Source organism: Neoarius graeffei, chromosome 6 (assembly GCF_027579695.1).
Source record: "Neoarius graeffei isolate fNeoGra1 chromosome 6, fNeoGra1.pri, whole genome shotgun sequence".
Lineage (NCBI taxonomy): Eukaryota > Metazoa > Chordata > Actinopteri > Siluriformes > Ariidae > Neoarius > Neoarius graeffei.
Window position 1 is genome coordinate 59,606,457 of NC_083574.1, and position 27,836 is coordinate 59,634,292.

Consider the following 27,836-nt stretch of genomic DNA (forward strand, 5'->3'; position numbering starts at 1 on the left):
TTGTGTAAAATTTTTGGCCATGTTTGGGGATTTATGACCGTGTTTTCTGAGACTTGGCAGTGTAAAACATGGCTGCACGGCTCGCTAGCTATCACGACTCGCACCAATCAGCGACTCGCAACATCGCTCGCTCACGCTACGTCACTGTCGCTTTGTGTTAACGCGTTATCGTGTTAACTTGGACAGCCCAAGTAAAAAATATTTTGTCATCAGTCACAAAATGCATGGGAAGTCATGTCTGGGAATCTCATTCAGTCAGTCATGTCTGTAAATGAAAACTTTTGTCCGTGGCAACTTTTACTGTATACACAGTGAGTTGAAAACAGGCTATGTTCTTTAAATTGGTAAAGTCAAAGTCCTTCCCGCACCATTCATGGCGCGTTTGGTGGTGCCAATCTCCGTTTCATAGCCCTCGGCCTCTCGCCTATATTACATAGCTAGGGTTACAGTGCGGGGCTGGTTCTCTAGTAACCGCGAGAGTTTGACTCCCCACTCGCATCTGTATTGCAGCGTGCCTTGCCAGATGGCACCATTTTTATGATGGTCTTTGGTATGACCCGACCGTGAGTAGAACTCCCGATCGAGAGGCGGACTCGCTAACCACTAGGCCACTCGCTGGTACGGCAGACACAGAAATGTCAAATATTTGTTTAACCTCGAACTACTTTACACACTATTTCCAAAAGTATGTGGACACCTGACTATCACACCCCTATGTGCATGTTGGACATCCCATTCCATATTTAGTCCCACATTTGCTGTTATAATAACCTCTATTCTTTGGGAAGGCTTTCCACTTGATTTTGGAACATGGCTGTGGGGATTTGCCCATCCAGCAACAAGACCATTAATGAGAACGGGCACTGATGTCAGGCGAGGAGCTCTGGCATATTGTTGGTGTTCCAGTTCGTCCCAGAGCTGTTCACTGGGGTTGAGATCAGGGTTCTGTGCAGGACACTCAAGTCCTTCCACACCAACCCTCGGCAAACCGTGTCTTCAAGGAGTATGTGTATACTTTGTATGCTTGTTGTAGATCAACATATTGTTTTGATAGAACTACGAGGTGTTTTTTATGATTACCAAAAGGTGAACACATCCTAAGCATGTTGACCATTAGTCTTGTTCACGCTTCTGTTGGAGTGGTAACTGGGAGGTAATTGAGTTCACGCTGCACACCCAAACAGTGCACATGACTGCTATGTTCCACCTTGATCAGGAGCAGACAGTCCAACCTGCAGTAACGGTGTAACACCTTCTAACAAAAACAAGAGCCACACCAAATACCCCGGAGCTGGCTCCGCCTCCTCTTCCCCTTCCTCCTCACCCTCCTCTGTGAACTATTCGGAGTCCAACTCCACAGACTCCACCAAGTCCCAGCCACACAGCACCACCAGCAACCAGGAAACCAGGTAGAGACAGAGGGCACGTTTGTATGTTTCTAAATTGAAGTTTTCATTCATTAATTCTTATTGGTATCATTTATTTTGTACAAAATAGATCTGTAAGCCTTCTTAAAGTCTGTTTTCATGTGCGTATGTGTTTGCGTGTGCAGTGATAGTGAGATGGAGATTGAAGCAGAGCACTATAGTAACGGGGTGGCAGAGAATTCCTCCACCCGCATCATGAACGGCACCTACAAGCACCAGGAGATTATGCAAGGGGATGACAACAGCGTGGGAAATGGAGTAGCAGGTACATACATGCACTTGTTTTTGTAAGTAATAGACTACTAACAAAAGGGTTTAAAACACACCTAGACAGGTTTGTTTGAATCCTGTATTGAAATGGTACAAAGAATTGGTGTCAGTTTTTATTATTATACCTCTGCTCTGAGGGGGGGGAATACTGGTTTCCCTCTGTCCATCCGTATCTCCGTATTTCCGTCCGTCCAAAGCACAAATGATGAATCAGCTTCAGCTGCGTGGACACACATTCCCACTCATTAGTCACTGATTTACATGTTCTATGCATATGGCCGTCCACAATGTGCCCTCTTGTAAAGGTAATTTGGATGAAGCACACTCTAATTTACGCAGGTCTTGTGATAGGGAGGCAGGAATAAGAGAGTTCCAGTTATCCAAGAAGCAAGGAAAGGACTAACTCAATAGGGGAGTTGGAATGAAATAATTCTGTCCTCAAAAATGGCATCAATTGTGTGTGTAGAATGAAGACTTAAAATAATGCTGATTGCAAAACAGTTTCAATGAAGGAAAGGATGGTCCATGAGGTTTGCCTTTGCAGTCTTGACTTTATACTGAAATGTAAAGTATTATATAAAGCAGGGGTTCTCAACCTTTTCTACTTTGAGGCCCACCTATTCATACTTGTAACGAGTCGGGGCCCGTTAAAAAAGATCCCCAATTATTTTGGCTCATCTGTTCTATTAGAATCTAATAATCTACTGTAAAGTGGATTAATGGGATGCGACGTCACTCCCTGTTACAGATGGGAGCCCAGGAATTAAATAAATGCAAGAAAAACAAGCTGTCTTGAATTGTAGGTTTTGTATTTAAAACTGTATGGATGTGCCAGAAGCCAAACCCTACATGCAGGACATTCTCACTCAAAAGGGATTAATGATCCAAAAGTGGAGTCTGGTCAATTAACACAAGAACATATTGCCATGTTTGTGTACAGCAAACAAGCAAGTTATTAAAACCAAGAAGTACACTCAAAAGAAGTGGATATAGAAACCACTCAATGGGATTAGATCCTTACACGCTAACAAAGAAGGATTTTTCCTACTAGTTGGAAAATTATCCATCCGTTGAGTTCCCCGACATCTCAAACTACCTGGTGCTGCAGACATCGTTCTACACGGACACACAGGTGAAAACCTGGAAGAGCATGGAGGAGTACAACTTTTTATATGTGGCTGGGTTAAAGATCTGGGGATCAGGACGCGACAAGATAGACGGCGGTAGACGGATCCAAGTGCAGGAAGAGTGTTTATTAGCAGGCGTGATATTGACACAAACGAAAGCAGAGTATTTAAACAACGTCATAAACATGGCTAGAAACAAACGTGACCGTGATGATGATAATACTTCATAAAGCCTCTGTGAAAACAGCGGCCGTATCTGTGCATATTGATTGTGCTCAAATCAGTATCAGGTGTTTCCCATAATGACTGGGTCCCAAGAGCATGCACAGTGTGCTCCGTGAGTGAGCACGGCCGCTCGAGCTGCGCAGAAAGGCCGGACAGTCAAGTGTTTGCGTGCTGTGTGACCACAACTTTTATCTCACATGTGTATCGCCATGCATCGCCACCAAAATGCCTTATTTTCATCGATAACCCATTGCAAAGCATCGCTAGCTGTCGTGTTTACCGTAGCTTAATGAGACGGATGTGACCTCGGATGCAACCCAGCAATTGTACCTGACTACAAGTTTAAAAAATAAATAAATTTAGCTTCAACTTGGGGGAAAAAACCCTCAGTGGTTGAAAGGCACTGATATAAAATATACAAACAGTGATGTCTCCATTCTACTGCTTTATTTTGTTTCTTTTTTAATAAAGCTGTTGGAGCTGGTGCAGTTTTGAGGTGTTCAGTCACTGATTCTTGAAATAAGAGAGAAAACATGTCCTACGCTGAAAAGTCGTAGTTTGCGTAAAAAAAAATCAAGAAATTAATTAATAAAAAAAGACTTTAAAAGTTCAATTGGTAAGACCTGTGTATACTCATGAAATTAATTTCATATTATAATATAATTTCACTGCAATTTGTTAAAACACGGGCACTGTACTCTTCAAGGACATGCAAATTAACCTGTCCTCAGCAAGAGGTCACACTGTCAAACTGCAAAAATAAGTGTTTACAAATGCATAAATATAAATATCAAGTGAATGTGATGGTTAGACAAAATGTCACGTAATATATCAAGTGAACTTTGCATTATATTGTCCACAAAAACTGCCTGTCAAACTGCCTTGCGTCCTCACTTTATATCAACTCTGTCAGATTTTTTTAATAATTCTGAGTAAATCGGGCATATTATGGTCAGCTATAACCCTGAGGACCCCCTTTCCTCTCCTTGCTCGTCGTGGATGCAGCAGTAGGACACATGGTCTCGTACGTTTTTGATTTTTTCAACAGTGTTGATTATAGCTGCAGTCACAGCTTTAATGCGTCAGCGCTGTCTTCCGATTATGATCATCTTGGTTAAGAATTGCGGAATAAATGTGGTATTTTAGTTATGGTTATCGAGACTGCTAGCAACTGAGGAAAACCAAAATGGCTCCAATGTACAAAACATGTTCAAGATGGAAGAGCATTTCATTTTGTCAACTCCGTCAGGTTATGTGTCCGACAGTGTTGACGTTGAAACTGACGAAATTGAAAAGTGCTCCCAAAAGCCCAAGCTACACTACCGTTCAAAAGTTTGGGGTCACTTTGAAATGTCCTTATTTTTGAAAGAAAAACACTGTTCTTTTCAATGAAGATCACTTTAAACTAATCAGAAATCCACTCTATACATTGCTAATGTGGTAAATGACTATTCTAGCTGCAAATGTCTGGTTTTTGGTGCAATATCTCCATAGGTGTATAGAGGCCCATTTCCAGCAACTCTCACTCCAGTGTTCTAATGGTACAATGTGTTTGCTCATTGCCTCAGAAGGCTAATGGATGATTAGAAAACCCTTGTACAATCATGTTAGCACAGCTGAAAACAGTTGAGCTCTTTAGAGAAGCTATAAAACTGACCTTCCTTTGAGCAGATTGAGTTTCTGGAGCATCACATTTGTGGGGTCGATTAAATGCTCAAAATGGCCAGAAAAATGTCTTGACTATATTTTCTATTCATTTTACAACTTATGGTGGTAAATAAAAGTGTGACTTTTCATGGAAAACACAAAATTGTCTGGGTGACCCCAAACTTTTGAACGGTAGTGTATGTAATGCATAACAACTGCATAAAATCATCGAGCTAATACATGTTAATTAATATAATGGACATTATTACCACATATACTAACTTATTGCTTTTATCTGTACTGTAGGTAAGCATGGCTAGAAGGGAAACGCTCAGTGGAAGAGCAAAGAAAAAAAAACAGGGAGTATCAGAGAAAAAGAAGAGAAAAATTAAAGTGACCCAGACAGCAGAAGAGACGAGCTAGAGAAGGAAAGACGAAGGTGGAAGAACAGGGTTCAAAACAAAAAAAAGTCAGACAAATAGGAGACTTGGGAGCAAGGGAAGAGAGGCATCGCAGAAGGAATTGGAGGGATGCTCAGAAAAGATCAAGGGCTGTGCAAAATGCAATGCAGCAAATAGACACTCCCTCAGATAGGCCACTAGAGCAAAGTATGGAAGAGCCAACTACAAGCAGACGTGCTCTTGCAGGAGAGAGGGCGAGAAGAAAAACTAGAAAAAGGCATTCAAGGGAAATAAAGGCTTTGAAAGAAAAAATCGAGAAATTAACAAAACCGGCTGAGAAAGCAGAAATGGTGAAAAAGGAAGGCTCAAATGAGCGATAAATCAAACGGCAAACAAAAGAGATATAAAACAAAAATAGACTTTCCATTGAGAGGATGACCTCAGGAAGCCAACCTAGGAACCCCTGAGTTATGGAAAAGGCTTTTCTTTTCCATAACGTTCTTTGTTAAGAACTCAAAATGAATAAACAACTTCCTGTGTCACGGAGACGAGACACTGACAAATCAAGTAATGTACAAATGTCATGATCGGGCAAGATTCTAAAGAAATATCGGCTTATTCATCAGATCCACTAGTTTGGTTTAAGGTACTGAGTGAAAGAAAGCAAATAGCACAGAAAAAGGCAACGTTTCTGCAGGGTATCAGCCAGACCGTTCAGGAGTTCTTTCTAAACATGTCTCGCATGACAACCGATAAAACCAACACCATCACCAGAAACAAATCCAAGCACCAACGCATGATTCTGACCGACTCCATGCTGAACCTCCACAGTGAGTTCATCAAGAGGAACCCAACTGTGAGGCTGAGTTATTCCTCCTTTTGTGTGACAGCACTAAAGCTCTGATAGGAAGACACGTCTGTGTCAGTATCATGAAAATGCACACTTAATGCTTCAGGTTCTAAGGTCATGGGGTGTTGTGAAGTCTACCAAACTGGAGGAGAGCTTTCAGTTAGTTTGTTGTTCTATAGCAAGTGAAGCCTGCTTTCTTCGCACCTGCTTACGGTGCATAAACAAGCACGCAGTTCAGGCTCCAGAGCAAAGTGGAAGGGAAGCAGTGGGAGCGAGTTCAAGAATCAAAAGCTAGTGGAATCCACGTCAACATGAAACTTAACTTGCACAGCAGGAGTCTTTCAGAGCTGCTCCATCTATACGAGGAGAAACTTAGAAGTGAGACGACAACACGTGTGCCTGGTTCACAACCGAGCAAAAGCCTCCAGAAATTTAATTGAGACTTGCAGTGAGAACACGGTCATCATACATGTTGATTTTTTGGAATCGTGGAAATGCAAGTATGCCTCTGAAATTCAGCTTGCCATTTTGGCCAGAATTTACCACAGTTGACTCTTCATACTGGAATGTATTACACGAAGGGTGAAAAGGCAGTGTTTTTGCACCGTTTCAGAGTCTAAGAGACAAGATGCTGCAGCATTCGGGATGCCCGTGGGCCCGGTCCTTAAAGATATCTGGACAAAATACCCACTGGTTACTACTGTGCACTTTTGGTTGGATGGCCCCAGTAAGCAGTAGAAGAACTTCTTCCTTCTTTCTGAGGTACCACCCACACTGGGCTTCAATAGGACCACATGGAATTACTTCCCAACATCCAGGCTTGTAGTACTTGAGTCCAGGACTTGGACTCGAGTTCAACTTGTGCCCTAATTTTAAGGATTCGTGACTTTGACTTGAGCACTGATGACTCGGACTTGTGCATTAACTGCATTCGAATTTGTAAACTCGAGCCGAGGACTCGTATTTTTTTGGAACATGCCATAATATGGCATAAGATATTTATACTTATATCTACATTAATTTTTATACTAATTTCGTGCAAGAGAACCCACATTCACCTGTTCATATGCCATGTTCAGGAACAAACTAATGTTAATGGCGCTAAAATGCCTGGAGAGAACGCCCCTAGGATTGTCCGCTTTGCTTATACAGACTTCTCGTGCTGTGGGGAAAAATGCACTGCGATGTGTTCCATATGTAGAATAATTATCAAGGGGACAACCTCGAACTTCAATCGTCATTTGGTAAGACTGCACCCAGAGAAGGAAATGACACGCTGTGTTCATTGCCCTGTTGATAGTGGGCGGGGCTTGCTGAGCGATGAGCAAGCTTTTTCTCTGTAGCCTGTTAACTAAAATGGGGCAGTCAAGCAGTAACGTTAGTCCAGCACAGTAGCAGAGACGGTTTCACATAAAGGCAGCAACAGCCACCGTCAAATGGTGTGGTTGGAGTCTTGTTCTCGAACTCGACTCGGACTCGACTTGAAATTTTCTTTAATGACTTGGACTTTAACACTGGGGACTCGAGACTGGAGTCGGACTCAAGGTTTAGTGACTCGACTACAACACTGCCAACATCTCATGGCAAGGGTGCCCCTGAATGCATTGGGAGAAACGGTAAAAAGAACTGCAGACAAATAGATTCTGCGGGAAAATTATGTCATGGATGGAAAAGAATTCTTTGACAAGATCTCCAACAGTCTTACTGGTGTTCAGCTTTATCACATTGAGGAAGAAGACATGGAGAAATATGACACCCTTCTGAGGCAACACCTCAAACAGGTTCCATCAACAAGACAAATACACCAAGTCATCCCACATCAAAGCAGTATCTGCCGCAGACAACGAACATGCTTTTTCAGTGAGCCATTGGATTTCCAGTACTTCACCGCAGCTACTTTCTGTTTAAAAGACTGCACAGAGGAACAGAAGACTGATGCAAGGGCCAGGAAGAAGGGTCCATTGGCCATGTATGTTGATGGAGGAGATTGGGGGGGAGGACTGGAGGAGTTGATGGAGGAAGAGATGGAAGAGTTCTGAGGGTGCCATAGTTGAAATAACTATGAACAGCACTGAGGAAGGAGACTAGCTAGCAGTGGTGTATGATGACCACTGGTGGCCAACAAAGTATATTGATGTAGACACTGAGCATCAAGAAGTGAAAGTGGAGTTTATGCACCCTCATGGTCCTACAGCCAGTTTTCACGCAAAACATGGAAGGAGGGATGTCTGTTTCTGTCCAGTCAAAGACATTCTTCTGAAGCTAACAGGGAGGGCATGTCCACTCCAATCAAGCTGTACAAGAGAGCTTGACAGCATAGCCCCTGATGTAATGGGCTTCATAGAACACAAGCATGTGCAACGCCTGTTGCCCAATACCTACAGTGTCTTGCAAAAATATTCATCCCCCTTGGTGTTTGTCCTGTTTTGTCGCATTACAAGATGGAATTAAAATGGATTTTTGGAGGGTTAGCACCATTTGATTTACACAACATGCCTACCACTTTAAAGGTGAAAATTGTTGTTTTATTGTGACAAACAATAATTAAGATGAACAAAACCAGAAATCTGGACTGTGCATAGGTATTCACCCCCTTTCGTATGAAACCCCTAAATAAGAGCTGGTCCAACAAATTCACTTCATAGGTCACATAATTAGTTGATGCCACATGATCTGTCACATGATGTCTGTATAAATCAACCTGTTCTGGAAGGACCCTGACTCTGCAACACTACTAAGCAAGCAACATGAAAACCAAGGAGCCTCCAAACAGGTCAGAGACAAAGTTGTGGAGAAGTATAGATCAGGGTTGGGTTATAAAAAAATATTCCAAACTTTGAATATCCCAGGGAGCGCCATTAAATCCATTATAGCAAAATGGAAAGAATATGGCACCACTAGAAACCTGACAAGAGAAGGCCACCCACCAAAACTCACAGACCAGGCAAGGAGGGCATTAATCAGAGATGCAACAAAGACACCAAAGAGAACACTGAAGGAGCTGCAAAGATCCAAAGTGGAGATGGGAGCAGCTGTCCATAGGACCACTTTAAGCCGTACACTCCACAGAGCGGGGCTTTATGGAAGAGTGGCCAGAAAAAAGTCATTGCTTAAGAAAACACGTTTGGAGTTTGCCCAGCAGCATGTGGCAGACTCCCCACACACATGCAAGAAGATTCTCTGGCCAAATGAGACTAAAATTGATCTTTTTGGCCATCATGGGAAATGCCATGTGTGGTGTAAACCCAACACCCTGAGAACACCATTCCTACAGTGAAGCATGGTGGTGGCAGCATCATGCTGTGGGCATATTTTTCATCTGCAGGGACAGGAAAGCTGGTCAGGACTGAAGGAAAGATGGATGGCACTAAATACAGGGCAATTCTGGAGGAAAACCAGTTTGAGTCAGCCAGTGGTTGACAAAGGTTCACGTTCCAGCAGGCCAATGACCCTAAACATACTGTTAAAGCTACACTGGAGTGGTTTAAAGGGAAACATTTAAATGTCTTGGAACGGCCTAATCAAAGCCCAGACCTCAACTGAGAATCTGAGGCATAACTTGATTGCTGTACACCAACGCAACCCATCTAACTTGAAGGAGTTGGAGCAGTTTTGCCTTGAGGAACGGGCAAAAATCCCAGTGGCTAGATGTGCTAAGCTAATAGAGACATACCCCAAGAGACTCGCAGCTGTAATTGCAGCAAAAGGTGGCTCTACAAAGTATTGACTTTGAGGAGTGAATACCTATGCACACTTCAGATTTCTGTGTTTTCATCTTATTGTTTGTGTCACAATAAAACAGCAATTTACACCTTTAAAGCTGTAGACATGTGTAAATCAAATGATGCTAACCCTCCAAAAACCCATTTTAATTCCAGCTTGTAATGTGACAAAACAGGACAAACACAAAGAGGGATGGATACTTTTACAAGACTGTGTGTGTGTGTGTGTCCCACTCACACTTTGTTCCTAACATCAAAGAGTTGATAAATGTCAGTTTTCACAATGTGTTAAAATTAAAAACCTGTTCCCTTACATGGTTTGTTAGCTGAAATCTGTGTTTCTAAATATATCCATTTCAAATTAATGTAGTGTTGTTGTTTTTTTTTTTTAAAGAGGAGTTAAAAAGTAGTTTTGTCCCTTATCTCAGGAATCGGTCCAGGACTAACCCTGTAGTTTCGAGGCTGTCAAAAAGTACCATGAGGTTTTGACTGAGGTGCTGGAATGAAATGACTGAAAGAAACACATCATTCAATCAAGTCAGCAAAACACTGAAACAAATGACTGAAAAACAGAATGCACAGCATGTCAAGTGTTTTTCAGCTGTTGATGTACGATTATCAAATACCCTCCAAAAATGCGCAATGAGGCATTCACATGTGGTTCTTCTGCTTGGATTTTAGTGCAAGGTTCTCCTTTACACAATTATGAGGATCAGAGTTATTTTTAATTTTGGGGTTTTCTCCTTAAACTACTCACATTACTGTGCAAGCTATAATTCTGAATGGCATTGTTTGTGATTAGATGATTTAACTGCAAATCAAGGAATTATATGGCTGCCAAAATATTCCACTCAAATCTACAAGCACTCAGACCGGGAAACTCTTAGAGTAATTTGCGTGCACTTGTTTTACAATCAGATTTGATTGGACGCAACTTTGATAAATAAGAGCCATTCTGTTTATACAGTCTGAGATTTGATCACAGCCAGACTCCAGCAGTGGCCTGGCTAATCTGATGACACACAAACAAACATGTGTGTAATCTCCACAGTGGTGCTTAAAAGTTTGTGAACCCTTTAGAATTTTCTATATTTCTGCATAAATATGACCTAAAACATCTTTAGATTTTCACACAAGTCCTAAAAGTAGATAAAGAGAACCCAGTTAAACAGACAAAACTATTATACTTGGTCATTTATTTACTGAGGAAAATGATCCAATATTACATATCTGTGAGTGGCAAAAGTATGTGAACCTTTGCTTTCAGTATCTGGTTTGACCCCCTTTTGCAGCAATAACTGCAACTAAACGTTTCCGGTAACTGTTGATCAGTCCTGCACACCGGCTTGGAGGAATTTTAGCCCATTCCTCCATACAGAACAGCTTCAACTCTGGGATGTTGGTGGGTTTCCTCACATGAACTGCTCGCTTCAGGTCCTTCCACAACATTTCGATTGGATTAAGGTCAGGACTTTGACTTGGCCATTCCAAAACATTAACCATTCTTTGGTAGAACAACTTGTGTGCTTAGGGTCATTGTCTTGCTGCATGACCCACCTTCTCTTGAGATTCAGTTCATGGACAGATGTCTTGACATTTTCCTTTAGAATTCGCTGGTATAATTCAGAATTCATTGTTCCATCAATGATGGCAAGCCATCCTGGCCCAGATGCAGCAAAACAGGCCCAAACCGTGATATTACCACCACCATGTTTCACAGATGGGATAAGGTTCTTATGCTGGAATGCAGTGTTTTCCTTTCTCCAAACATAATGTTTCTCATTTAAACCAAAAAGATCTATTTTGATCTCATCCATCCACAGAATTTTTCCAATATCCTTCTGGCTTGTCCACGTGATCTTTAGCAAACTGCAGACGAGCAGCAATGTTCTTTTTGGAGAGCAGTGGCTTTCTCCTTGCAACCCTGCCATGCGCACCATTGTTGTTCATTGTTCTCCTGATGGTGGACTCATGAACATTAACATTAGCCAATATGAGAGAGGCCTTCAGTTGCTTAGAAGTTACCCTGGAGTCCTTTGTGACCTCGCCGACTATTACACGCCTTGCTCGTGGGGTGATCTTTGTTGTTCAACCACTCCTGGGGAGGGTAACAAGTCTTGAATTTCCTCCATTTGTACACAATCTGTCTGACTGTGGATTGGTGGAGTCCAAACTCTTTAAAGATGGTTTTGTAACCTTTTCCAGCCTGATGAGCATCAACAACGCTTTTTCTGAGGTCCTCAGAAATCTCCTTTGTTCGTGCCATGATGCACTTCCACAAACATGTGTTGTGAAGATCAGGCTTTTGATAGAGGTTTACATACTTTTGCCTCTCACAGATATGTAATATTGGATCATTTTCCTCAATAAATAAATGACCAAGTATAATATTTTTGTCTCATTTGTTTAACTGGGTTCTCTTTATCTACTTTTAGGACTTGTGTGAAAATCTGACGATGTTTTAGGTCATGTGTATGCAGAAATGTAGAAAATTCTAAAGGGTTCACAAACTTTCAAGCACCTGTGTGTGTGTCTGTCTCTCTCTCACACACACACACACAGAGTTTTTAATATAGTTGAATGCTATCAGATCATCATGTTCGAGCATAGATGGGACCTTTAATAATTCTGCGCTCTTTTATCTTCCTTTTGAAGGCGGCCCATGTCTTATCTCATTCCCCCCCCAGCTGTTCCTAAACCGAGCTCTTCTGTATGCAAGAAAGCATGATGCAGTAGTCTATAAAGGAGGCTGGAAAGCCTTTTTAGAGCTTTTAAATCATGTCACTACACATTTAGTCTGGGTAAAATCATAAGCCACTGGACACATTCAGCATTTAATTATATTGCAGTTTGAAAAGCAGTGCGAGAGTACGTTTGTGAGGATTGATCTTAAAATACGAGTGAATACATTTTTTGTCTGATTTTTCAAATGGACCAAAGCTAAAGGGGTACAGAACCTGCTGCTGTAATACACAAAGAAGCTACGAAACAAGAAGCAACATTCTATTGCAAACACCATCAATGAATAATGTAGTTTAGTATAAATATGCAGGTGATTATAGAAAATTGTGCACGCAGATTGGCCGAGAGATTTGGACTATTTCTCGATAATCGCCTCGAGTGACTCGGCAAAATGGCAGCCAATCGCTTCGTCACCGTAAATGAGGAAGAATTACAAATTATGAAAGAAAATGCTGTTCCTAAAAGCACTAAAGATGTGATGAAGTTTGGTCTAAAACTATTTAAATGTAAGGTGGAATTGTGATTTATTTTATCTCTTTCAAAACAAAGTATTTTTTGTGACTCGGCATAGATAAGCGACACAAATCTGCGCCACGCCTTTATTACATTTGCATGCTGCTTTTGAAGTTTGAAATAAATTATGATTTAAAAAAATCATCTGTGTATTCATACTAAAAGACGAGTTCAGTATCATGCTAGCTGAATGGAATATATCTGATATACCATGAAAAAGCCATTATTATTATTATTATTATTATTATTATTATTCCTTTTGGTTGTTCAATGCGTCTTTCTCTTTCAAAATTCTCTCAAAATCTTCAGTATTTCGTGAAGCAAACCTGGCGGCCATGTTTGCTAGCACAGAAGTTTTATGTCTCTGACATGTGACATCATGTTGTCTTGACGACCATGCAATATCGTAAACGATATTCAACGCTCATTCTCCATTGGGTAGAGTGATGTAATGCACGTAGGATAAGCAATATGCTAACAATATTGTATGCTATCAAACCAAATGAATGAAACCCGCTAGAAGGGAAAAGAATACATGTTTATATTCCGTCGAAAAAGCATCCTGGATGTTTACTAATCACCAATATTCACTTTGTCTTCGGTGAATAATGGTTAAATGACTAAGGCTTTATCATTTGTAAGACTAAGTTACAAGTGTTCGTCAAAATACATAGCTATGATTTCCCCCCCCTCTCATTTACTCCTTGAGAAAAAAACCTTATGGTTTCTGATGCACTCACCTTGACTGATTACGTATTGTATATTTATTTGGAAAGATATGATTGTTAAATCCACCAAACGACTCCAATTAAGTCTCGTTCTAAGATCTGTGAGACAGCCCTAATTACGACGTCTAGTCTCGGTGGATCTAATCTGCCATGGAAGTCTCCTATCCACGTGCAGCTGCTTTTGCTTTTCCTGGTGTAGCGTCCACGCAGTCATCATCTGTATCTCTCTATGGAAGTAAAAAATGTACTGTACAGATTAAATGTTGCAATGTCTTTTGGCAAATGTGAGTGTAAGCCGTCTGATTTTATTGCGTACCCACCCTTACTTATTTTAAGAATATGTGTAGTTCTCTGTGGTAATACTTTTGCAAATGATCCACGCCTCAATGAGCTCGTCTCATTTTCTTTTTCCTTTTAGAGGACAGCTGTGGCTCGAGGCAGCTGTGTGGGGGTAACCAGGCGGCCACGGAGCGCATGATCCAGTTTGGCCGCGAGCTGCAGGCGCTCAGTGAGCAACTCTCACGCCAGTACGGCAAGAACGCCATGCATAAGAAAATGCTACAGGTACAGAGCGAGGGGGCGTCAAGAGAATGATGATTTAAAAATAAACTATCTTGCCTAAAGCAGAGTGCACACTACATGAATGTCAAAATCCCGCCCTCACACTCCACGACTTGAATCATTAGCGATCGGATATAAGGTGCGCACAGTGCAGAAGGAGATCCTGAAGTGGGTTTTACTCCCATGTTGTGTATTATCTAGGACTTTTGGTCGAATTCAGATCGGTAGCTTGATAATCATTTATAGCTCTTGGGTATGAAGCGGGAAGAATCTTATTTTCACAAACATGGAACTGATAGGGTCTGGCAGTGTGCTAAAATGCCATCAGTATTGCAATAATTATGTCAAAATACATTTTTCTAAACATATTAAAGGTATTTTCATATCTCAAAGGTATCTCTACAGCATTTGACCAACTCCACTGCTTTCACGTTAGGGAACGTGTTTCTTTTTTTCTTTTGGGCCAGTTTTATTCTCCCAGCTTTTCCCCATCAAACCTTTTGTGTACTTCAACAACCCATCATATCAACTGAATTTTACGTTCTGACACATTCTTGACAAAATACAATGCACTATATGGTGAAAAGTATTTAGACACCTGACCATCACACCAATAAAGTCTTGCAAAAGTATTCATCCCCCTTTGTATTTGTCCTGTTTTGTCGCATTACAAGCTGGAATTAAAATGGATTTTTGGAGGGTTAGCACCATTTGAGTTACACAACATGCCTACAGCTTTAAAGGTGAAAATTGTTTTATTGTGACACAAACAGTAATTCAGATGAAAAAACAGAAATCTGGAGTGTGCATAGGTATTCACCCGCCCAAAGTCAATACTTTGTAGAGCCACCTTCGACTGTAATCACAGCTGCAAGTCTCTTGGAGTATGTCTCTATTAGCTTAGCACATCTAGCCACTGGGATTTTTGCCCGTTCCTCAAGGCAAAACTGCTCCAACTCCTTCAAGTTAGATGGGTTGTGTTGGTGTACAGCAATCTTCAACTTATGCCACAGCTTCTCAACTGGATTGAGGTCTGGCCTTTGACTAGGCCATTCCAAGACATTTAAATGTTTCCCTTTAAACCACTCCAGTGTAGCTTTAACAGTATGTTTAGGGTCATTGTCCTGCTGGAACGTGAACCTTCGTCCTAGTTTCAAACTTCTGGCCGACTCAAACAGGTTTTCTTCTAGAATTGCCCTGGATTTATTGTCATCCATCTTTCCGTCAGTCCTGACCAGCTTTCCTGTCCCTGCAGATGAAAAATATCCCCACAGCATGATGCTGCCACCACCATGCTTCACTGTAGGAATGGTGTTCTCAGGGTGTTGGGTTTGAGCCACACATGGCATTCCACATGATGGCCAAAAAGATCAATTTTAGTCTCATTTGACCAGAGAATCTTCTTCCATATGTTTGGGGAGTCTGCCACATACCGTTGGGCAAACTCCAAACGTGTTTTCTTAAGCAATGACTTTTTTTCTGGCCACTCTTCCATAAAGCCCCGCTCTGTGGAGTGTACAGCTTAGTGGTTCTATGGACAGATACTCCCATCTCCGCTGTGGATCTTTGCAGCTCCTTCAGTGTTATCTTTGGTGTCCTTGTTGCATCTCTGATTAATGCCCTCCTTGCCCGGTCTGTGAGTTTTGGTGGGTGGCCTTCTCTTGTCAGGTTTGTAGTGGTGACATATTCTTCCCATTTTGCTATAATGGATTTAATGGCGCTCCCTGGGATATTCAAAGTTTGGGATATTTTTTATAACCCAACCCTGATCTATACTTCTCCACAACTTTGTCTCTGACCTGTTTGGAGGCTCCTCGGTTTTCATGTTGCTTGCTTAGTAGTGTTGCAGAGTCAGGGTCCTTCCAGAACAGGCTGATTTATACAGACATCATGTGGTTAAGATATGGGGTTTCATACGAAAGAGGGTGAATACCTATGCACAGTCCAGATCCCTGTTTTTTCATCTTAATTATTGTTTGTGTCACAATAAAACAACAATTTGCACCTTGAAAGTGGTTGGCATGTTGTGTAAATCAAATGGTGCTAACTCTCCAAAAATCCATTTTAATTCCAGCTTGTAATGCGACAAAACAGGACAAACACCAAGGGGGATGAATACTTTTGCAAGACACTGTATGTGCTTGTTAAGCATCCCATTCCAGATTTAGTATAATAACGTCCTTTTTTCACTACATTTTGGATTGTGTCAGTGGGGATTTGTAATCATTAAGCTACAAGAGCATTGGTGAGCTCAGGCTGTGGTGTTGGGTGAAAAGGTGCAGTCATTTGTTCCAGTTCATCTCAAAGCTATTTTTAAGTTCGTTTCTTAGACAAGGATTTTAAGATCGTTACCTTGTCGACAGTTTCAGCGCGAATCTTCCGCCTTCCTCAGAACTGTCACCAGATGTCAGGTGGTGACGTGCCTTATCAGCTGATGTTACGTTACGGAGGCGTGAACGTCCCGCCCGATTTGACAGGTAGTTCACGCCTCCTGCTGTCAGGTCGCTCCCCCAGGACGGCGCTCCAGGTGTGCGACAGTGCATACGCTCCCTCATCCCGGTTTATTGTCCTTTGTGCCCACTTGCGTATCTCCACTGCCTCTAAAGTCCAACGCTGGTATCTTTTTTTTCTTCAGCGCGAATGACTCTGGCCTCTTCCCAATTCATTATATGATTTTGTCGTTTGCAGTGGTCTGAAATGGCTGATTTTAGGTTTTCTTGGTTTTCTTTTTCGGATCTTGTGAGTCTTTTTGTTGTGTCTTTCTCACATTCTATTTGGTGTTCTTTCCTTCGTGTATGGAAGCATCTGCCCATTTCACCAATATAGACTTTGTTACATGAACGGCAAGGGATTTCACAGATGACGTTGCATTTGTTGTCCAGTTGTATGTTGTCTTTGGGGTGAACTAGCGGCTGTCGGAGGTTCTTGTATGGTTTGACCGGGGTGTTGATGTGGTATTTCCTCATGAATCGTTGGATGCGTTCTGTGACTCCTTTTATGTATGGTAATGTGACAAAGCCCCGGTTTGTTTTTTCGGTGTTTTTTCTTGTTTGTTTGTTTTTTTCCTTTATTTGTGTCTGTAATTTCCCTTTTCGGATTGCCCACGGTGGATATTGGCAGTTTTTTAATGCCTGTTGGATGTGTTGTTCCTCCTCCTGTCTGTCTTTCTCCTCCGTGATGATCTGTGTTCGGTCGTATAGTGTTCTGATTACTGACATTTTGTGTGCGATGGGATGTTCAGATGTCCAGAGAAGATATTGGTCGGTGTGTGTAGGTTTACTGTATGTTGTAATTCTGATGTTCCCTTCTTCTGTGTGGTGTATTTTTAGGTCCAAGAAAGCTATTGCCTTGTCCGTTTCCTCTTCGTGTGTGAATTTGATGTTGCCTGTCTTGTCTATGGAGTTTAGGTGATCCGTGAGTTGTTGTGTGTGGCCTATTTTGGTTATTTCGAGGATGTCATCAACGTATCGTTTCCAGAAAATGGGTTTGCAGTCGTCCGGTGCTGTTTCTATGGCTCGGGTTTCCAGATCCTCCATGAAAAAGTTGCATAGAGTGGCAGATAGCGGGTCCCCCATTGCAAATCCCTCTTTTTGTCTGTAAATTGTGCCTCTGAATTGGAAATATGTGGAAGTCGAAATGAAATGCAACAGTTTTGTTATGTCCTGTGCTGTAAGTTTTGTGCGTTTTTTCAGGGTTCTGTCTGCTTTTAACTGGTTTTCTACTATGTCGAGTGTGTTTGTGACCGGTGTTTTTGTAAAGAGGGATATGACGTCATGTGATACGAAGATTTCATCCTTTTTTATCTTGATTTCCTTTCATTCTTTCGCCAGTTGTTTTGAGTTTTTGCAGTGGTATTCCATAAGTCGGAGGAGTGGTTTGATTATGTCTGCCAGTGTCTTGGAAAGGTTGTAGGTAACTGATCCTATGCTGTCTACTATGGGTCTTAGTGGTGCTCCGGGTTTATGAATTTTCGGTGTGCCGTATATCCGGGGGGTGATGTCTGCTGTGGGGATGAGGTGGTTGTATGTTTGTTTATCGATTTTGTTGTCGTCCAGTAACGGTTTAAGTAATAGCTTCAGTCTTTTTTTTTTTTTCTTTTCCTCCGTCGGATCTTTTTTGAGTACTTCATATGTGTTTGGGTCCATGAGCATTTCATTCATTTGTTTTTCATATTGAATAGTGTCCAGGATAACCGTGGTCCTCCCTTTGTCAGCCGGTAGTATTGTTATTTTGTTCTTTGCGAGTGTCCTGATGGCTTCCATTTCCTGTTTAGTTGTGTTTCTGGGTGGCGGTTTAGCTGAGGTGAGGATGCCTGCTACTTCGTTCCTTAATGCGGCCTTCTGTCCTTGGTCCTGTATCATGTTGCACGCTAGTTCCGTAGCCAATATGAATTCTTCGTGTGGGATTCTATTTGGTGTGATGGCATAGTTAAGGCCCCGTGCGAGTATAGTGCGTTCTGCTGTTGTTAGTGTGTGTTTAGACAGGTTGCAAATCCATTTTTCGTTTGTTTGCTTGTCCTTGCGTTTATTTTGTTTCTTTTTCCTGATTCAGTTTTTTTAATGTGGCGTGCTTTTGTTTTTGAGAACTCTTGTTCTTGTATTATATTCACATGCTCTTCCATATTTTTTTCCAGGTCACTGCTGAGTTTGAACCGGCGTTTGAAATCTTGTGTTCGTTGTGCTATTTCTGTGTTTAAATTGTTGATTTTTTTTGTCGTGCATCTGATTCTTTCTCGTACCAGAGTCATTCGCGCTTTTTCGATGGTCCTTTCCGCGTTTCTTGTTGGAATTGGATTTTTGATGTAGAGGCTTGCTGGGATGACGCCTTCGTCCCGGCAGCGGAGATTGAAACGGAGATGGTTTCTTTGTCGTGCCAGTTTTTTCCGTAGTTTTTCCAGGTAGCGTACCTCTTTGGCACAATCTTCTCCATAACTTATTCTTAATATGTAGTGGAAGTTCATTATGTCTGACTGTTGAAGTATTTTTAAGTTCGTTTCTTAGACAAGGATTTTAAGATCGTTACCTTGTCGACAGTTTCAGCGCGAATCTTCCGCCTTCCTCAGAACTGTCACCAGATGTTAGGTGGTGACGTGCCTTATCAGCTGATGTTACGTTACGGAGGCGTGACCGTCCTACCCGATTTGACAGGTAGTTCACGCCTCCTGCTGTCAGGTCGCTCCCCCAGGACGGCGCTCCAGGTGTGCGACAGCGCATACGCTCCCTCATCCCAGTTTATCGTCTTTTGTGCCCGCTTGCGTATCTCCACTGCCTCTAAAATCCAACGCTGGTATCTTTTTTTTCTTCAGCGCGAATGACTCTGGCCTCTTCCCAATTCATTATATGATTTTGTCGTTTGCAGTGGTCTGAAATGGCTGATTTTAGGTTTTCTTGGTTTGCTTTTTCTTTTTCGGATCTTGTGAGTCTTTTTGTCGTTTCTTTCTCACATTCTATTTGGTGTTCTTTCCTTCGTGTATGGAAGCATCTGCCCGTTTCACCAATATAGACTTTGTTACATGAACGGCAAGGGATTTCATATGCCGCTTTTCCACTACCAACGCGGCTGAGTCGGGCTGAGCCGTGCCGTGCTGAGTTGGGCTGAGTCGAGCTGAGCGGGGCTGTTGGAGTTGCATTTCGACTACAATCGCACTGAACCGTGCTGGCTGGAAGTGGGTGGACACATGGGGTGGAGTTAGCGAAAGTGGGTGGACGTCAGGTGATGTCGTTAGGCGGCGCAAACAGTGACATCAGTGATCTTTTAAGCGGTAGTCTCACGACCCGGATAGTAAACAATAAACATGGAGGACATGGAGTCGTTAGTGTTGCTGGTCTTGGTGCTGTGGGTTGTTGTCGCCGACAACGCCAACAGATACTGGCAAGAGCGTATAGATGAGGCGAGGCGCATAAGGCTTCATAATTCTCGTAATTCTCCTTCTTCCGGGTTTACGGTGTTTACAGATCCCAGCGTGCTCGCGGGGCGTGTGTGGGCATGTGAGGACACTCCTCCTCACCAATCAGTGCACAGGGGAGTGTCTGCTCACGCCCCCAGCCTCACTCAGCTCGGTTTGGCTCGCTTCAGCCCCACTCCAAAACGGTGCGAGTTTTAGGGGCTACGCAGGGCTGAAGCGAGCTGAGTCGTGCTGTTCTTAGATAGTTGAAACGTGAGCCGTGTCAGGCTGAAGTGAGCTGAAAAAGGGTAGTGGAAAAGGGCCAATAGATGACATTTGCATTTGTTGTCCAGTTGTATTTTGTCTTTGGGGTGAACTAGCAACTGTCGGAGGTTCTTGTATGGTTTGACCGGGGTGTTTTAGTGGTCTAAAATCAGCCATTTCAGACCACTGCAAACGACAAAATCATGTAATGAATTGGGAAGAGGCCAGAGTCATTCGCGCTGAAGAAAATAGGTACCAGCGTTGGATTTTAGAGGCAGTGGAGATACGCAAGCGGGCACAAAGGACGATAAACCGGGATGAGGGAGCGTATGCGCTGTCGCACACCTGGAGCGCCGTCCTGGGGGAGCGACCTGACAGCAGGAGGCGTGAACTACCTGTCAAATCGGGTGGGACGTTCACACCTCCGTAACGTAACATCAGCTGATAAGGCACGTCACCACCTGACATCTGGTGACAGTTCTGAGGAAGGCGGAAGATTCGCGCTGAAACTGTCGACAAGGTAACGATCTTAAAATCCTTGTCTAAGAAACGAATTTAAAAATACTTAAACAGTCAGACATAATGAACTTCCACTACATATCATCTCAAAGCTGTTCAGTGGGGTTGAGGTCAGAGCTGTGCGCAGGATACTCAAGTTCTTACACTCCAACCTTGGCTCACCATGTCTTCATGGATCTTGCTTTGTGCACAGGGACATTGTCATGCTGGAACAGGTTTGGGCTGCTTAGTTCCAGTGAAGGGAATCTTAATTCTGCAGCATGCAAGGACATTTGTAGTTAATTGTGGGCTTCTAAATTTGTCACAACAGTTTGGGGAAAACCCACACGTGGGTGTCAGGTGTCGACAAACTTTTGTTCATCATGATGCATACTGTGTCTCATGAAACTGTCTTCAAGTATGGTGATATTTTTACCGATGCCTGTTAGAAATTATCTTAATGGAATGGAAATGAATATTTTGATAGTCTTTTGACTCTGACTTTGTGTGTGCGCGCATGTGTACATAGGATGCATTTAGTCTACTGGCATACTCCGACCCATGGAACTGCCCAGTGGGCCAGCAGCTGGACCCCACACAGAGAGAGGCCATCTGCTCTGCTCTCAACAGCGCCATCTTGGGTAACAACCTTCTAACACACACACACATTTATACAGGGTTATCGTTTATGGATTTATTTATTTTTTTCAGTAGTTCTAGCTTATTATACACAGATAGTGTTGCCACTTCACTACTCAAGGGTCTCCAGTTTGATCCTGAAGGTTTCTTACTGGTTCTCCTCTTAACAAACAAACAAAAAAATCGATTATGTATATTATTTACACCAACGCTATGTCCACGTTAATACGTTTTAGTTTTAAAAACACGTCACTTTTGCTCCGTTTATGCCTGGCATCCACACTACTCCGGCCTTTTCAAGCCCCTAAAACAGAGACCTTTTGAAATGCTCCTGTCCCCGTTTTAGTCTGGACGGGCAGAAACGCAGACGCCTTGATCGAGTCTTCACAGGATCAGTCACAACATGTCCTTCCCTGAATCGTCACGCTCCTTTTCATGTGACCCTTTTCTAGGAAGAAAACAAACCCCGGTACGCGCACGCCCAGTGTACGTGAATGGTCATGTGATTTTGTGTTTTCAGGCGTGTCGGTATGGACGGAGATTATTTCTGATACGGAGCTCAAACGCTCGTCTGGATGAAGAGCGTTTTCATCTTTAAAACTAAAAGGTATTCATGCGGGCATAGCCTAAATTGCCCCTCGATGCGAGTGTATGGTGTCTTGCATTGTCCCACCCAGGGTTGCGTTCTGACTTCACACCCGGTGTTCCCAGGATAGGCTATGAATGGAAACGATTGTGAATGTAGTAGCTATTCAAATATCAAACTTTATAAAGGTGGTTCTATTTAGGACGCTTTGTGAAAAAGAAAAGCCGTGCTTTCGGGTTCTACACAGAACCTTAAAGGGTTTCCCCAGAAAGAAATACTGAAGAGCTCTTTCAGGTGCTTGAGTTTTGCAAGCGTTATGCCAATACTCTGTTTTGTGAGAGCAACAAGGGCAATCACAAAGATCGCCAGTCAGTCACAGAGAGACCGAGACTTACAAAGTTAATATTTAATTCTTAATTATCAGTAAATAAACTTAGCTAAGCATAAAACCTTTTGAGTTATTTCGATGTTTTTAACATTTGTAGTGTTCTCTCTCTGATTTTCCAACAGAGTCTCAGAATTTACCCAAGCAGCCCCCCCTCATGCTGGCATTGGGGCAGGCCACCGAGTGTGTGCAGCTCATGGCCCGTGTGCGCTCCGGCTCCTGCTCATTTGCCAGAGTCGACAACTTTTTGCACTAGCCCAAGTCCAGGTGACAGATCCAGCTCTGTGGCACGCACGCACACACACACACACACACACACACACACACACACAGAGAGTGAATGGCTTGACGCTGTCTGCTTCATTCTTTGCAAACTACTAAGCTCCATTGACCAACGCTACGTTCACACTGCAAGGCTTAATGCTCAATTCCGATTTTTTTGTGAAATCCGATTTTTTTGTGAGGTCATTCACATTAACAAATATATGCGACTTGTATGTGATCCTCAGTATGAACGAAAAGCGACCTAAAAGTGTTCCGCATGCGCATTGCAGGATACGACGACGTCACACGCAGTGAGCATGGCCAGTGTTTACGGAAGTAAAACCGCCCGGTTGCGGTATGACTCATCCAATCTAGCTTGAATAGCTGCATCCCCCCAAATGGAAATCAGCTCCCTAACCTCTGCGTCCTTCCATTGAGAAGATTCAGAACCTTCACAGCCCGAAGCGTCCCTCGCATTGATGTCACCGTGCACCTCAATAAACCGAATGGTAATTAGTCTTTTGATTTTTCCGTGAGGTTTGCCTTATGCAAAGTGGGGGGGACCGAACGAAGTGAATTTAAATCTGGGTGGGACGAGTCCCACCCTCTATCTGCGCCCGTGATTATGTGCCATGTTGTTGTAACTTTTTTTGAGAGACCCGCCGCCTACTTCAGCACAGAATAGTGACGTTTGTGGCTTGTTGATGACGTGTAAGTCGGATGAATGCGACCTGGCGGTTCAGACTGAAGTCGCATATGAAAAGAGCGGATAGGAATCGGAATTAGGACCACATATCCAAACGGCCTGGGTCGGATTTGAAAAAATCGGATCTGTGTCGTTCATATTGTCAATAAAAGATCGGATACAGGTCACATATGGGCGAAAAGATCGGATTTGAGTCACTTCAGCCTGCAGTGTGAACGTAGCCCAAAAATCATTTGTTTTGTGGCATCTCATTCACGAATACCTCATTGCATAGTCTGGTTAACACCAGACCATATCACAAGTGAAATATGGTCTGGAATCCGCCTATTGAATTTCTCGTAGGGGAGGTGTGGTTTACGATTGTCAACGGCCGTTTATTGGACGTTGCGAATGTCTATCATTTGGCGTATACGCAGCCCATGGCCAATCATGGCAGTTGTACCCGGTGACGTAGTTAGAGCGACGGAGAAGATGAAGAGGTGAAGAAAGACTGTAACGCCAAACGCTGTTCTTTTTTTTAAAACAAACTTTCGCTCTAAACTATTCAGAACAGTGTCTAAAGCTTGATCGAAAGTTTGGTTCGTATCGCTCGCCGCCATGTTAAATGTGATCCGTAAACAGTCCCAAATAAACTACAAGCTTCCGTTTGTCGAGTAGTACGCGTCACCGTCTTTCCACCCCTCCCCACTCTCTGATTGGCTCCCTAACTCAGGCGAGCCTTTAGACCATAGTTTCCATGCTGTCTTTTCAGATCGGAACGATTGTGCAAAGCAGCATGGGATTTCCCAGGCTACTCGTTGCACCTCCTCTTGTCTAAATAACACACCTGCCCATGATATGCCAACGTTAGACTTAAAGCTAGACGGCCTTTCGATTTCATAAAATCGGTGAAATTTAGTTCCCTCTGAAATTTGGTCATTGTGATATATTTATTTCTGTAATATCTCACAAAATATCAGGCCATTCTGTGGCTGGGAAGTTATTTAATTTGAGGGGATTCCTGAGCAAATATTGTGCATGAAATCGCTCGCTTCGCGCAGTCAAACAGACAGACGAAGTCCAGTGTGTGCATGCGCATGCTTACCACCACCTTCTTTTTCTTCTTCTTTTGGGTTTTACGGCAGCCGGCATCCACAGTGTTGCATTACTGCCATCTACAGGTTTACCTTTGACCGTGCACTGACAGTTCCATCATTCTGTCACTAAACGAACAGCTGATCACACCGAGGTGCTCGCTGGCTGCCAATATTTATTAGTTTGGTCCTGCGTTTCCTTTCCTTCGCAACATAACATCTTTTCTTCTCACTTTTCGTTATTGCAGTCGCTCTTTCACGTTTCATTTGCGTCCTCTGTTTTCCTCTCCGGTTTCAAATTTGTATCCCACAATGCCTTGAGTGAACGGGGAAGCCCGCCACGTGATGCATGATGTAATATCTTGTATTGCGTCATGGTGAAGCAAGAAAAAATAGGGGAGAATTTAGGGCCACTTGGCTGTAAATTCATTTTAAAAAATCTAAAAAAAATTGGAAGTCTGTGATTCAAATTCAGTAGCATTCAGTCCACTAAACAAAAATAATTGGGTGTTGGGGAAAATTCTTCTTATGGCCTACACTTGAAAAATCTGAAAAGCAGTCTAGCTTTAATAATGGCACCAGTCCTGTCAGGTAAAGATGGTTCTCCTTAATTATAATCCATGCTTCAACTTGTTTCTCACAGTTAAGCCATCTGTTGTAACTCACTTTTTGGCTAATTCCTTTGATTGGTGTACTTTTGGAAGGAATAACGCTCTTCCGCCTCTCATTATCTACACTTAGGCTACGTTTACATTACGTCGAATCAGCGGATCATCAGATTAACGTTCTTAAAACGATTCGCGTTTACACTAAAACCGTTAGCCGTGCACACAGCAACGCCAATACGCGGATACGCTAATCACATGACTTTAGACGGCGCGTAACATGATCCCAGTGCATTTCAGACGGCGCGTAACATGATCCCAGTGCATTTAGGGCATGCGCAAGGCTCACCACTTGCAAGTAGAAGGATGGCAAGCCTAATACACGGATACGCTCGGCTCCGCAGGCATCCTGCGCTCCAAATCACTCCGCCCTGAACAGCGAGTGCCCTCTGGAGGGTGCGCACTCCGGCCCTGTGCAGCTCACACAGCGCACGAGTGAAGTGAACAAGCCACGATTCGGGACTGAGCCGCTGTGTGTGAGATCCCAGCGCATATCACTTACTACTTGCAAGTGGAAGGATGGCAAGCCTAAAGACAATCATAACTACACAATGGGCAGTATTTGCATCAGTATTTGCAGTATTTTCATACTTTTATACTCTTTAATGAAAGGTGATACAAGGCGGAAGTCCGCGCCGTTTTTCAGCAGTCGCGTCACATGACCAACGCCAGCGAATCAGGAAGGTGGATGTCACAGTGACGTTGTCCAATGAGACGCCAGCTAGAGCTCAGCACAGCGTATCCGCGTATCTCAATGTTTACACAGCACCGGAGCTGACACGATCTGGATTGAATACGTGGACCCTGGCGGATTCCCGTTTCCTGGCGTTTCCAGGCGGTTTAATGTAAACAGACAGTGCACCCGCGAAGAAAACGAGACAGATACGGTCTAATGTAAACGTAGCCTTATATGCAGCCTATAATCACACTGAACAGAATAAAGCCCATTCCTGTAAACACTTCAGTCGGAAAGCGGGAAACTGATTGATTCGGGCCAATCTGAATCAGCTGTCTTTGCAATTGAGCAAGACGTGGAATCCTTTTAATCATCCACTAAATAGAAGAATAATCGGCATGTAAATCCGATTACGTTCACTGTCAGTATTTTCTTGTGCATTCTGCGTGTCTGCATTAGGGATGGCGAAAACTAAAAATCTTGACCGACCACCGAGCCTCATTAGCCGGTTAAAGTCGGTTAACCTATGAGTTTAAAATTCTAGAATTGGAATTATTAGAATCTATTCTAAATCTAACTGCGAGCATCCGCACATTCAGTCCCAGTCGCTGCCCTCCACTCACATTACCTTTTCTACAGCGCGAAACATTTAGTCAAACGCGGCACTGATGTCGAGGGGTTTGTATTGGAGCGGAGGACAAATGGCTCCTAGTCTGGCTAACGCGACTTCAAAGCTCTACCAGCTATTGGTCTGGCCAAGATATTAAGCCCAACCGTTTCCCAGAGCCCGTGGTTGACCCGCCTCCCTGAAATGCCTCAGTTTGCTACTGGTCGAAGCCAGAAAAGGCTGTGATGAAGCTTAAACCAATCACATCACTCTTTCCTCTGGCGTATGTGACGCGACGATAGGATTCTCGCTGAGCCCCATTGATTTGGCTACTAGCGGGGCTAACTGGTAGATTAAACTCTTACCGAAGCCGGTCGGGAGCAAGGCGAAAACGTCCTTCCTTTCAATAAATACCTCCAGGGCTGCTCTTTGCTCCATTTTCAATGAGAACTTCCCGTTGAATGCTTTCAATACAGCATGATTCTGTAAACAATCTATGGCTTCCGGTCGCAGTTCTACTACGTCACTGCCTTGAACACGCCTCTACCCAGGGCCGTTGGAGATGCTCAAAGTTGATTGGCTCCCGATTTTTCCGGAGCTTGGAAGAGCTGTAGATAGCCTGCCTGGCCAGACTAAGCTCGCAACAGGCCCTCGTGTTGCGTCACGCTTAGGATGGGCGGGCCCAGGCTAAATGGCTCCAGCTTAGAGACATTGTGAGAAGCGTGAAATCCCCCCTCGACCCCTCCTCCTTGTCCTTCTCCACCCGGGTCTGTGTCTGCGGCCGTGTCAGCAAGGGGCACGCACTTTTGTTAAGTCGCAGTTTGGCATTAAAAATATCAGTGTGAACATGTTCTCAATAAATTGCCGTCATTTTCTAAGCGGCAAGCTTTAGCTCAGTCACTACAGGTGCTTGCATTGAGTAGCCGATTGAAAACAATCCCATCATACACTTGTCCCATCTTAACTTTTCATTGAAGATAGGTCGTTTTAGCGATACGGCCCCTGGTGTTTACAGTTAACTGCAGTAGGCGGTGTGTTGATATTGCATACTGCTACGGCCTCAGCACTTTTCTTCAAAGTGAGCCACAGAGACCTCTTACTGCAATTGTTTTCCAGCTACTGATATTACGGTTACATGGCTGCTAATTGTGCACAGCCATTGGGAATGGGATAGCTGGAGCTGAGCTGATTAGCCGCTAAGCTAATATAGCAACTGTCTGATGCTAAGTAACATCAGTGAGTAACCAGGTTTTAGTTCAGATCTTGTGTATTATTATTACTTTGACATTAAAGGAACAGTCCACCGTACTTCCATAATGAAATACGTTGTTCTCTGAATTGAGACGAGCTGATCCGTACCTCTCCGAGCTTTGCGC

General features: G+C 43.2%; 1 protein-coding gene across 1 annotated transcript in view; it reads left to right on the forward strand.

Annotated features, from left to right (window-relative positions):
* The window catches only part of ranbp10 (RAN binding protein 10), a 182,626-nt gene that overhangs the window by 146,698 nt on the left and 8,092 nt on the right, over positions 1-27,836 (forward strand). The window contains exons 10-14 of the mRNA XM_060923938.1: positions 1,217-1,409; positions 1,553-1,692; positions 14,071-14,216; positions 21,389-21,500; positions 22,595-22,736. Of these exons, the coding sequence (XP_060779921.1) occupies positions 1,217-1,409; positions 1,553-1,692; positions 14,071-14,216; positions 21,389-21,500; positions 22,595-22,725 (722 nt within the window). The 3' untranslated portion in view covers positions 22,726-22,736. The remainder of the gene's footprint in view (positions 1-1,216; positions 1,410-1,552; positions 1,693-14,070; positions 14,217-21,388; positions 21,501-22,594; positions 22,737-27,836) is intronic.